The sequence below is a fragment of the Amborella trichopoda genome, chromosome 9 (assembly GCF_054954075.1).
Source record: "Amborella trichopoda isolate Santa Cruz 75 chromosome 9, AtrichopodaSantaCruz75HAP2 v2.0, whole genome shotgun sequence".
NCBI lineage: Eukaryota > Viridiplantae > Streptophyta > Magnoliopsida > Amborellales > Amborellaceae > Amborella > Amborella trichopoda.
The window spans coordinates 7,786,767-7,799,398 of NC_142344.1; the positions used below are offsets into that span (position 1 = coordinate 7,786,767).

At 36.4% G+C, this 12,632-nt stretch overlaps 1 protein-coding gene across 9 annotated transcripts; it reads left to right on the forward strand.

The window, feature by feature from the left end:
- Nucleotides 1–402: 402 nt before the first annotated feature.
- LOC18424112 (stearoyl-[acyl-carrier-protein] 9-desaturase, chloroplastic) lies at nucleotides 403–8,620 on the forward strand. 9 transcript variants are annotated; one of them, XM_088847612.1, is made up of 3 exons: nucleotides 403–1,057; nucleotides 5,156–5,645; nucleotides 7,726–8,620. In XM_088847612.1, exons 1-3 carry the CDS (start codon nucleotides 948–950, stop codon nucleotides 8,281–8,283), a joined length of 1,158 nt encoding a protein of 385 aa, XP_088703738.1. In that variant the 5' UTR covers nucleotides 403–947; the 3' UTR covers nucleotides 8,284–8,620. The 9 variants fall into 9 exon arrangements, with proteins under 9 accessions (XP_088703738.1, XP_006828769.2, XP_088703744.1 ...); XM_006828706.4 differs by having other exon boundaries at nucleotides 635–1,057; nucleotides 5,144–5,645; XM_088847618.1 differs by having other exon boundaries at nucleotides 853–1,105; nucleotides 5,148–5,645.
- The last annotated feature ends 4,012 nt before the right edge of the window (nucleotides 8,621–12,632 follow it).

A 12,632-nucleotide genomic window follows, 5' to 3' on the forward strand; every position in this document is an offset into this window, starting at 1 on the left:
GACCGATTCTCTGATCTGGATCGTCGATCCGATAATTTTTTGGTGGTCGGTTCAAGTCGCCGATTCATTTTTTTAAACCCGGGAATTTTTTTGTTAAATCGAGATTCTTAATTTACTCCCACTACTAATATGCTTATTTTTAAACCAAAATTCAATAATATTAAATCAAATGAAGAAATTAATTTATTGGGAAGAAGTTTTTTTGAAAAAAAATTTTGAAAAAAAATAAGGACATGGTTTCTACAAGTCCATGTAGAAATGAGTCCCCTCTTAAAAATCTAGTTTTGAGATGGATTTTTAGACCTAATTTTTTAAGGACATGTAATCTCTAACATGGAGATCATGAATATGAATAAATAAATTTTAAAAATTATAAATAATAATTCTATTAAGAAAAAAATTGGACCGTTAGTTTCAATTGTCTTTAGATAGACCACCTATTTGCATCTATCTTTAGCATTGATGCTTTATACCTCGAGGACTGCAAATGTAGAAATGCGATCCCCGTCGCATGAAACAATTTTTCAAAATATAAAATATAAATTTATTTTGAATTTTTTTGAAAAACTTAAAGTTTGTAACAAATTTCTAAAAATTAAAGATTTTTTTAAAAAATCTAACTATGGTGACGTCCTTGTTGCATCTAACGAGAGAGAGTGATAGAGAGAGAGGTCCACTCCTATGGCTCAAACCACCATTTCATGCATTAGCGTCGTAACCATAACCACTTATTTCTCTCTCTCCCACCGACCTTTCTCTCTCTAAAATATTTCCCAGGCGTCTTTCTCTACCTCTAAAATTTCTATCTCTGTCCAGCCTTTATATATACTCGGTTCTAAAGCTCTGCTCCTTATTCCTGCTATTTCCTTCTCTCCATTTTATCTCTTCTCTCTCTCTCTAAATATTCTCTCTCTAGATTCTGTGATTATTTGTGCATTTAGGAAGAGATGGCTTTGAAGCTTCCTTTACAATGCTCTTTCCGAAGTCTAGGGTTTCAGCGCTCAAGGCCTGGTTCTGCTAGCTTCTTCGTGACCGCCACCCTTTCAAGAAAGGCAACGTGAGCCTTCTTTCTTCTCCTCCTATTGTGTTTAACTTTTTTGTTTTGGTAAGTGTGTCGGGGGTAGGCCCTACCCGTTTTTCCTTAGCTAAACTAGAGGAAAATGGTTTGATAGGGCTTATAATTTCTTCGAAAATTGTAGTTCAAGTATTAAAAAACTTTTACATGGATCGGCTTGAATATTATAGTTATAAAAAAAAAATTAGGATTTCAAATTCTAAAAATTATTGTATATTGTAACAAATTATCTAGACCGTCCTCTCGGCTTGAACGTTATAGTTATAAAAAAAATCAAGATTTCAAGCTTTAAAAATAACGTTTATGTAACAAATTATTTAGACAGTCCATTTTGCCCTAAAGAAAAAAGTGTTCACTCTGTGTCATTTTTTGAGCTTCAAATTTTATTGTCAATATTGAAAATTGATTTTAAAATTATGACACCTCCAAAATTTATCATAACTATATTTTTGGTGTAAAAAATTCTTGGATTATTTGAAAATCTATTTTCACATCTGATTATATAAGCGATTTACATACAGGCCCAAAAGTTTTTTTCTAAAATATGAAATGCTAAGTTTATAAGTAAAAATTACAAAAAAGGTTAGTCGACCTTTTTTTTAATAGAATTATTAGTTCTAATTTTCAAAATGTATTTACTTTTTTCATGATCTCTATGTTAGAGATTACATATCCTTAAAAATTAAGTCAAAAAATCCATCTCAAAAATAGATTTTTAAGAGGTGACTCATTTCTATATGGACTCATAGAAACCGTGTCCAAATTAAAATTCAGTCCGAGATCCGATGATGTCTAAAGACTGAGGGATACTTTTAGAAGAATATAAAAAAGATGGGTTAACTGACATTCTTTGTAATTTTCAAGAGCATTTCGTATTTTAAATTATTTTTTTCAAGGTCTGTACGTAAAATCATTTTTATAAAATTTTAGACTCCAAAAATGGTTAGAATCAAGTAGATTTGTAAACGTATGAAAATTTGGAAGATAGACGGTTAGATAATACGTTGTAATATGCATTATTTCTGAGATTCAAAAAAAAAAAAAAATTTCAATTAGAGGGTTTTGTAACTTTAAAAGAAAAAAAAATTATAGATACCCAAAATCAACTTTCTAGACATACTACCCCAATACTTTTTATATGACACCTTAAACTCTCTCTACCGGCCCTTTCCCTCCCTTTATTCGACCAACCATCGGAGCCTCAATTCAATCACCGGAATCCTGGTTTTCCTGCGATGAAATAGCAGAGTGCCTACTAGTTTTGATCATGGATTTTTTTTTAGACTGATTTTCTAATGTCTTTTCTCTCTCGTAGAGACTAGAAGAGTTAAGCTCGGCTGGTGCTGGAACCATTGTTTTGATGTTTAAAAACTTCTTCTCTCAGACCTCCTTCTTCTCTCTATTCTTGTATTGTTCAGCTTCAGGTGAAGCCCCTCCTGGATTCTTGGTGTTGGGTTTTCCAAGTGTTGTTTCCTTCCCCTGGCTTTTATGTTAATTTGCCTTGAGCTCTATTAAAGTTGCTGGATGCTTTCTGGTTAGAGAGAAAAAGTTAGAGAACTATGCTTCTCTCACAGCATAAAAGTGAGCTGCCCCTTATTCAACCCTTCCATTCTGAATGGAGGGTTAAGATTGCCTTAATCATAATGTTATGTCACTGTACTATTTTATTTTTAATTTTTTTCTATAAACTATTTTGACATCAAATTTTGAACGTCTAATCCTCTATCAAACTTGTATTATTGAAAAATATAAAAAAATATTTTCAATAAAATAAATGACCTAAATATCTTTAAAAGTTTTAAGGGGTATTTTGATCATTATATTTTATCGAAAAATTATTTTTAATATTTTTTTATAGGTACATTTCACTGAAAAGATGACACGTACCAAATTTCATATTTATACAATTTATTTAAAAAATTAAAAATAAAATACTTTAAGACGTTGAATCTAAATTCAAACAGTAAATAGTTCTCTCGATTAAAATCAGACACCTAGATGGTAACCATAACGAAAATATAGAAACCTTTGGCGGAAGAACGAGAAAAGAGAGAGAGTAACAAGAGATGTGGTGGGTAGAGAGAGAAAAAAAGAGCAGACTTTCAACCATGTAGAGGTGGAAAAAAATAAGGTCCATATTGTTGACTATTTGACTGCTAGAGGTGAACATAACAAAACAGTGTTGGTCTAGAGTATGATAAAAAATATTGAACGGTAAGATGTCGATTTTAGGGTATCTATAATGTCCAAGGAAAAGTTTACAGGACCTTCTAAATAATTAAGTTAGAGCCGACCTCAAAAATTTTATTAATAGAGGTTATTTGATGCTTAAATATTTTCAAATTGATCATGTCGATATCAACGTACACGAATAAAGAGAAAAAAATGGACTTCTTTTCAACCGTCAGTTTTCAGGATTTTTAAGTTTTCATGGATATGATATGCTCCGTGGAAACTATTTTTATAGCTTTAAATTTTCTAATTAAATATAAAAATATGTTTTAGGGGTATTTGAAGATGCACTTCGGTCTTGCAGTAGATGCGGGAATTGCTTTGTGAGACGGCAGTTGGCTGCTACTCTGTGAAATGCCCATGGAGACGGCAGTTGGCTGCTACTCTGTGAAATGCCCACGGAGTCCTGAAGCGCCCTTGAATAGCATTTACAAGGAGCGACGTATCGCTTTCAATTTGGAGAGAAAAACATTAGAGTTCAAGGGCCACATCAATGCCTACTTCGACTGCATAAAATTACTTTTTGCATCTTGTTTCTTGGTAGCTGGAAAAGGAAGCCCTAGTGGAGCTTTGGGTTTTTGTTTTTCTCGCTCTTAACCTTTTCTGGTTGTTTCTCTGAGATTTTGGTTTAAATTTTTTTGTTTATGGGTTATCTGAGCTTTTATTGGGTTCTCCCATTTCTTTTCTTCTATCTGTTGGAGTTCTGATTTACTTATTGGGGAAGTTTTGAGTTGGAATCAATGTGTATAAGGCCTTCGTGTTTTTTTATCGCTTTTGATTCATTGATCTCATTGTTAATATTGTTCCTCATCATGCTGATGCGAGGATTTCTCTCTCATTGCTGTACAATTTCGATCAGATGTTGATTTTATGGAAGGATTTGTGATGGGGATCATTTTTTATTTCTCGATTTTGCCATGCATGCATTTGATAGTTGTGGCTTTAAATCTTTGAGTTTGTCTGGACACACAATCTCTCTCTACCCCTCTGAGAAGTAATGGTGTATAGGCAATATTTGTTGGGACTCAATATTGTGTAAACATTCAATTATTTTTGGATTTTTATTTTTTGGGGAAGTGATGCTATATGAACTTCCCAAATTTGTATTGACATAATTTGAGGAAGTATGGGTTTTGTTTTTCTTTGTATTTCTCTTTTGAGATACTCAGGCATGCAAGTTGTTTTTGGTGGTTTTTCATGTAAGATTTTGAGGAACTTTTTCTCCTGGTGTGCCTTTGGTAATTAATGCTTTAATATATTTTATTGCGAAGAGCGGTGTTATATGGACTAAGGGTTTGAATATAGTCTACTGAGAAAACATACCTTGTTCATTTAGTCTCCTTCAAATGTTTTTCCGTTCAAAATGATGGTTTATGGGTTATATTTAAGCCTCTATTTTGTATGAGAATATGTTGAGGTTTATTCTTTCTGATAATTGATTATGTGCAGTTTAATTTTATTTTACTTTTTGACTCTGAATTTCTGATTCACATAATTTCTAATTGGATGTAAGAATATGCATAAGCGGGTGTTTTACGTATTTATTTTGTAATCTTCTCTGAGATGATTATTATTTTCAAGAACATATGGAGTACAAACCATTTAAGTAATTAGTTTTGTTTGAAGATAAATCGAATTCAATCGGGATTTTTGATTGATAACGATCTGGTTTGTTTTTCTAGGTATATTGGTATTTGTTTTGTTCATTATTCTTTTTGTAAGTGTTTAAAGTTCATGGATAATATATAGACGAATCAAATAAAAACTTGTTTTCTAAAAAATTTTGTGTAGGCCATTTGAGCTGTTTGATGATAATATGAGCTTCTTTTTGTGAAGGGAGATTGACAGTCTTAGGAAGTACGTCAGCCCTCGAGAAGTGCATGTTCAAGTAACCCATTCGATGCCTCCCCAAAAAATTGAGATCTTTAAATCCTTGGAGGACTGGGCAGAGCACAATATCTTGGTCCACCTGAAAGCCGTAGAGAAGTCATGGCAGCCTCAGGATTTCTTGCCTGACCCTACTTCTGAGGGTTTTCTCGATGAAGTGAGGGAACTAAGGAAGCGGGCTGAGGAAATCCCAGATGATCACTTTGTTTGCTTGGTTGGAGAAATGATCACTGAGGAAGCTTTGCCCACCTATCAGACAATGCTTAATACCCTTGATGGTGTTCGTGATGAAACTGGGGCAAGCCCAACTTCTTGGGCAGTTTGGAACAGGGCCTGGACTGCTGAGGAGAACAGGCATGGTGACCTTCTAAACAAGTACCTCTACTTATGTGGGAGAGTGGATATGAGGCAGATCGAAAAGACGATTCAGTATCTTATTGGATCAGGAATGGTGAGCTTCAAAGTCATTACTGCATACATTAAGATTTTATTTTGCCTGTCTTTTTGTTTTGTTGATTGCTTGAAGTATGGGTTTGGATCTCATTAGCTCACCGTTGATACCTAAGAGCTCAAAACTGCAATTTTGAGTATTTGTTTCTCAAATGGTCCTTGAAACATGGAGCAGATACTTATTATATAGAATTTATTTTGGTTTGTTTTGTTTTCTCATTCATTTTTAGAAAACAGAAAAATGCATGAATTGCTTCATGAGCATCTGATGAAAACATCTGGTTGTTGACTTAGCAACAGCATAACTTGTATATGTTTTCTTCATGGTTGTCTCTTGGTTTCTGTATTCCCCTCTTGATTTCTAACTGATCATTTAGTTATCGGTATTCCTTTGATAATATGGACTGTAATTTCTTGAAACAGTTCTTAAAAGTAGACATTTTATTATTTTTCCAGTATCTGCAGGAGATATTGCCTATAGTTTTTCGAGTTAACCTTGTTCTATTTCTTACGGATGTTTGCCATTTTTAGTTTTAGTTTTATTGTTTTAATTTTAAGTTTCTCCTTAATATAAGGTCCAGAGTTTAATAGTTTGTAAATACAAGCAAATTCTCACCACATCCAAGGATCGCAGCATGCATGGGGAAAAAAGTCATATTGTCTAAGCTTTAAGCAAATGATCCTGCTTTGTTGCTTCTATGGAAGTTAGGCCCTTTGATTTGGATCAAATCAGTTTATTTTATTCATTTGTTGAATTTCCAAACCAATAAGCTTGAAATGTCGAATGGTGGTCCCGTGGTTTTTGTTAATTCTTCTTTGGTAAATGTTAAATTGCGTTGGGTATTGCTATGTCAAACTTTCTTTGCTGAGAATTTTGGCGAATTATTATTTTGGTTGTTCTCTATGTCCTAATACTGTTGATGCCCTTCAAACCAAGCTTCAGTCTTTGGATTTCATTGGTTTTCTTCCTTTTCATTTTCCTTTCTTTGATGGTAACCAGAAATTTTCATTAAGTGGGGTTTGGCCATGTAGCGTAGTGGTAGGGACTTGTTTTTACCTCTCCTTATTGTGTATTGAATGTATGTGTATCAGTCCAAACAAACATAATTTTGCATTATTAACAAAAGAAAGTGCTATATTTTTGAAGTGCAAATCACTTCTATAAGCCAACAGGTTTGTAGCTACAATGTAAGCTGAGCTCTAGAACCTGAGGGAATTATTTGGCTGAAAATTTTCACATATTTGGTTTTAAAACAATTTAGAAAAAGAAAAAAAGAAAAAGATTTTGAGTTCTTGAAGGCCTGATCCACCATTCTCAAAATGGAATGCCTATGGTCATTGAAAATAACGGACTGATTTTCCCCATTCTTGTTGTGCAAATTTATATTTTTTTTCTTTTTTAATTTTGATTGCCTAAATGCGATCTATGTGTGCCAAAGAGACCCACTAGACCTCTACTTTCCAAAGTGGCTTACGTTACAATATAGGCATGTTATCCTATATAACAATTTTCCTTCTGAAATTTAATTTTGTCTAAGCTTCAGGTGTTAATTTGTCCATTTAGCTGAGAATTATTTGGAATCAAAGTAAAAGTTATTCAGAAATTTTTATTTCAGAAGTAAACTAAATGAGAATGAGATTCACTGTATTTTGGTAAAAAATTGAATAGAATTAATATTGAGAAAGTTATTCTAACACTCAAGTATGGAAACTGTTATCCATTGGGTCTTCAATCATCACTGTCGGGTGCACCGTTTGGCGGTGCTGGAGAGGCTGGGATCCATCAGGGAGGTTTTTCCCTCTCCACCAGCATCCAGCATTTCATCAGATTGGATGACCTTAATTTTCTGTGGTTAGAGACTTGTAATATTCCTTAGGGATCTTGTTTTATGGTATACTTCCCCATGGATAATTTGGTAAAACTTGTTTCTAGAAGAATTTGGATTTTTGACGAAAACGGATCTTATGTTGAATCTCGTGTTTCCTCTCTCCCTTTGATTTTCATTCTTCCATTTCATATTGGTCCTCTTTATCCCATTCATCACGCCTCTTTGATTTTCATATTTCTCCCATCGTTCTAGGATCCACATGCGGAGAACAGCCCCTATCTTGGCTTTATTTACACATCTTTCCAGGAGAGGGCGACCTTTGTGTCACATGGTAACACTGCAAGGCATGTAAAGGAGTATGGGGAACTGAAACTCGCTCAGATCTGTGGAACCATTGCTGCTGATGAAAAGCGCCATGAGACAGCCTACACCAAGATCGTGGAGAAGCTCTTTGAGATTGACCCTGATGACACGATCTTGGCATTTGCTGACATGATGAAGAAGAAGATATCCATGCCTGGTCGTTTGATGTATGATGGGCAAGATGACAACCTCTTTGAGCATTTCTCGGCTGTTTCTCAGAAGTTGGAGGTTTATACAGCTAAGAATTATACAGATATCCTTGAATTCCTAGTTGATCGATGGAATGTTGAGAAGCTAACGGGTCTTTCTGGGGAGGGGCAGAAGGCCCAAGATTTTGTGTGTGGCTTGGCTCCAAGGTTTCGGAGGTTGGAAGAGAAAGCCCAAAGTCTGGCAAAGCAAGTCGCAACAGTTCCTTTTAGCTGGATTTTCAACAGGGAAGTTCTGTAGAAGGGCCACTAAGGTCAGTTATACTGCTCTTAGACATGGATAGGATTTCTTTCACACTGGTTGCTCTGCAACCACATTTTCAATTTGGGTTCTTCTCCAATGGGATGCGGGTTAGCTGGTGGATCTCTGAGTCATCATTTGCCATATTCTCTCGATGTTTTCTCGTGTTGGGAATTTCATCAATTAGACGTAGTTTGAGGTCCATGGTTTGCTTAGTAAGGTTGAGCTTATTGACATGGGAAATGATGATATAATATGGGTCTATGTTTGCAGTATCTGATGTAAGGAACTGGTTTTATATTGATTATCCTACTCAATTCTCTCATTATAATATGGATATATAATGCGTGACACTACCTCTTCGTTTTGTTGTCTTTTTTATTTTTTTCTGTTTCCTACCACTTTCAATTATTTGCAGTGGTCATCCTTTTCACGTTTTGGGAATTTCTTGTTGGAAAGCAGACCACTACACGTCCACGTGATTTGCCATACTGATGGAGCAATCCACTGTCCTTTCTCAAGAGAGGATGGTGGGGATGAACTTATTAGTTCAGGTGATGGACATTAACCAGGAACTACAAATTGTCTACATCATGTGTTCTCAAAACAGAAGGTGGACACCTTTTTTTTTTGTTTTGTGAGCATTATATGATGCATTTGGCCCTTTAGGTGCAGTTGTCCTGTGGACATCGAATTGCATACAATAAAATATTAATGGTGTTCTCACACGTGATTACATTCAATAGTTTTGAGTCTTATGACCTACTTTTCTTTTGAACTTTTTAAATTTGCTGCATCATGCACCATTAAAACCCAGTGTGATACCTAGCCTCTTGGACACATTTCCTCCCATCTGTCATTTTGTTCTATTAAGGGTCATACCCTCAATGTCGTCATAAGTTCCTATATATTTTCTTACTATCAGTTATGAGTCTCTTTTATAAATTACCATACCAAGGGCCATTGCTTCATGCTACATTCAACATCTATTTTCTGTCTATGCAATGTCCAATTGTATGTCCTTGTGGGCCATTCATCGGAGGTAAATAAAGGTGCGGATAGCCTTGGAGTACCATATACCACAGTCAACTCTACTATGGCATACTTTTCCCGTACTTTTAAGTTCCATTTAATAGATTCTAATTGATTTTTGAAGTTTCATAAAATGTTAGACTAGATGTCCCCTGCATTTGAGCAGAACCAGACCATTTGCATATCCATGGCTCTTCCAGATTCAAACTGCTGGATGGGGCCATTCAGGCTGTTTGGTTTAACTAGTCTGTCCAAATTCCAAAGTAAAGAAGAACAGAGAAACTGTAATAAATATTTTCTTGTACGACATGCATGGCTTTTTGTAAGCTTTTCTTTTTCCATTTGTGATATAAACATAGTTGGGGGAGCTTGGTCAGAATGTGGAGATCGGGCCTAGGAATCTCACTTTGACGAACCTAGAGCTGAAGCCCGAGTAGAGCTCACTTCTCCCATTGAGGGAGCTTGATCGCTATCTTATAATGATCCCTGACGAAAAGAGATGTAGATTGCTTTGGAAGGGGATCACAACACCACTGAAAATGGAGCACAATCGTGATTCGAAGGGATCATGATTGTTGGGGAAGTTTCAAAAGTTTTTAAATTTTGAACCCTAGTTCTATGTTTTACTTTTGTGTCAAATTTCTAGCCAACGACCACCACAAGAAGATCATTCCAGATTTCGCTTCTTCAATCTCATTTTGTTCTCAAAATTTTAAGGGATTTTCAGACTATAGAGTTCTTCTTGTGCATGCTAGATAATACTACAAAGTGGAGTGTACATTTCTCAATCTTTTTAAGGAAAATGTTTGATAGGGCTGCCGTCCTATAAAAATAAGTAAAGCCTGACCTCAAAACTCACCGAAAGTTGTAGTTTTGGCATGGGAAAACCTTTGAATCGTCATCTCGGCCTTGACCATTATGGTTATGAAAAAAATGAATATTCAATTTCTAAAAATAATGTTTATTGCATCACATTATTTAGACCATCCATTTTGTCCTAAAAATAAGTGTTCATGGATCCGCAACATTTGTATTAATTTTTTGAGCTTCAAATTTCATAGGTGCTGGAAATTGATTTTAGAGCCATCATAGAGATTTTTTTTTTTAGGTGAGTCAGTGGGAAGAGGGCCCCTGCCTTGGTAGGAATTGAGCCTAGGACGTGGCATCGCAAATCGTCAAACGCTAACCAATTAATCCGGTGCTTTTTTCCTATCATGGAGATTTCCGATGCCCAAAGTGCTTTTTAGACGAGGATCTGATGTGAAGCTTTACTTTGTTTTCAAAAAGCCTAAGCCTTATATCGCTCCGAGGTGCTCCCAAGTTAGGAAGCTTCACCCATTGGTTGACCTCAGGCTCCCATTCCGCTCTGGCTACTGCACCTGCTCCAGTTCGCAACACTTATGGATATAAACATAGCAATAATTGGCTCATCAAATGGCTGGTTGAATTAAGTGCATGGGTCAGGGTGGAGAAAATGGAGGAGGAGGTTTGGCAGAGGTGTCTGTGTTTTGTGGTATTGCTTCTAATATCATTTTCCAGCTCACATACCTGTGGCTTTGATGGTTTGGTGGCTGTAGCTGTTTTAAACTTTTGACTGATGTGATTCTGTAGTACCTGGTGGTCTTGGAAAACCCAAGTCAGTTACCATTAAAATTAAGCTTAAAGGCATCATTTGGTGGCTTCCTCCCTGTATTCTAGGTGGTATCTAGGAATCTTGTTTGGTGTTATTTTCTTCCATCTGCAAACTAGGTCACCGGCGCCAATCCGGTGGAACTCTTCAAGACAAGGACAATGAGATATCCTAGTCTTCAACTTTATCTTAAGTCTCATCGCCCCGCTAGTTTAGAACTTTAGATTATGTCATTCATATCTAGATTTATAACCTGGGACACTGATAAGGATGCATCTTCTAGGGTTGGCTGACTCCCTGAAGAAAGGTCCCAGGACTTACAGTGGACTAAAACGAGCTAGACCCCAAACTAAATTTGCTAGAAATCAGATCCATACCATGCATTTAGCTTAGAAATTGACTCTACTCATCCACTTTCCTAAACCTAAAGCCTAGGCAAAGAAAAACTTCTCCTTTCCCACCCCTTGATACCCTAGCAGATCTACTGAGCTGGACCGTGACCATAAACTGCTTGGATCTCCTGTAAATATCCAGTTCTACTCGGCTGAAAGAGCCTTACTGCTGAGAACCCAAAACCAATATCTTGTAAGAACTTTATTTCCATTAATGTTACGATTTCAATGTGGTGTAGTGTTCATATTTGTGTGTTTTTAGCGGTCTCTTTGCTCACATGCACTAAGTTAGTGGTGTAGTCCATATTGCTGACTTAGAGCTCCATCTTAAGATTGCGTCAGAGTTCAGATATCTCTGACATAAATTTTATTTCCTTTTTTTTTTAATTAGTTTCTTTCTTTTCACCTTTGGTCTTTGCTTGTCCTTTTGTAACACCAAATGGAATATGGAATGGCAATATGCAATATACGTCGATCCTTTAGAGTTTTCCTTAATGAGTTTACCTTCAATCAAATGCCATCCCAATTGCTCCAAACCATGCTTTATCACACAAAAAATGAGCCAAAACTTTTGCCATATTTTAATGTCTGTAGTTAGTTGTATTTTGAAATGGTGTCCAAAGAGATTCCTTCATCCATATATGTGGCAAATTTCTAAATTTTGCTTGACCGCTCCCAACTGCATGTTGGGTAGGTCTGGCAATGGGCCCGGCTCAGTTAGCACGGTCTTAAAAAATTAGGGCCTAAGCTACAAACTATGGCCCGAGGGCCAAGATAGGGCTAGTGGGGGCCTGGTTCGTTCTGGCCCGGTCCTCTTTGTTTTCTTGGGTTTTTTTTTTTTTCCTATGTTTTTGGCCTAAACTGGTCCTAACAGGACTAGAGCCGAGCTTGAGCCTGGCCCATGGTGATAAGGGCAAACCAAGGCTAATGATGGCATGGCCAGTTGCCACCCTTAATGTTGTGGTGATAGTTAATTGTAAATAAACAAAAATGGTCATTCTCAAAGAAAAAAAAAAAAAACAAAAATCCTTCAAAACTCAAGGGCATGTTTGGTTAGTGGGAAATCTCTTGTAGTAGAGATTTTTGGCAGACCACTAGTTTCTCGTGTTGGGCTGGTACATAGGCTAATCGTCCATGGGAAAGTTCTTTTTAGGCTGGCAACTGGCCAGGCCTAGGCAGGAGCAGCCCTGGCCCTAGTCCCAATAAGGACAGCCCAGGGCCAGCTTGGGCTGGGCTGGGTGAAAGAGGCCTTGGCCCAAGGCCTGACCAGGCCAAGTCGGGTTGATCCTGACCTA

Excerpts from the sequence above, each read along its gene's own strand:
- LOC18424112 (XM_088847611.1), top strand. The coding sequence starts at position 3,662 with ATGCCCATGGAGACGGCAGTTGGCTGCTACTCTGTGAAATGCCCACGG. Across the intron at positions 3,848-5,147 it reads TTTTTGCATCTTGTTTCTTG|ATTGACAGTCTTAGGAAGTA; the intron begins GTAGCTGGAAAA and ends TTGTGAAGGGAG. Across the intron at positions 5,646-7,725 it reads ATCTTATTGGATCAGGAATG|GATCCACATGCGGAGAACAG; the intron begins GTGAGCTTCAAA and ends CCATCGTTCTAG.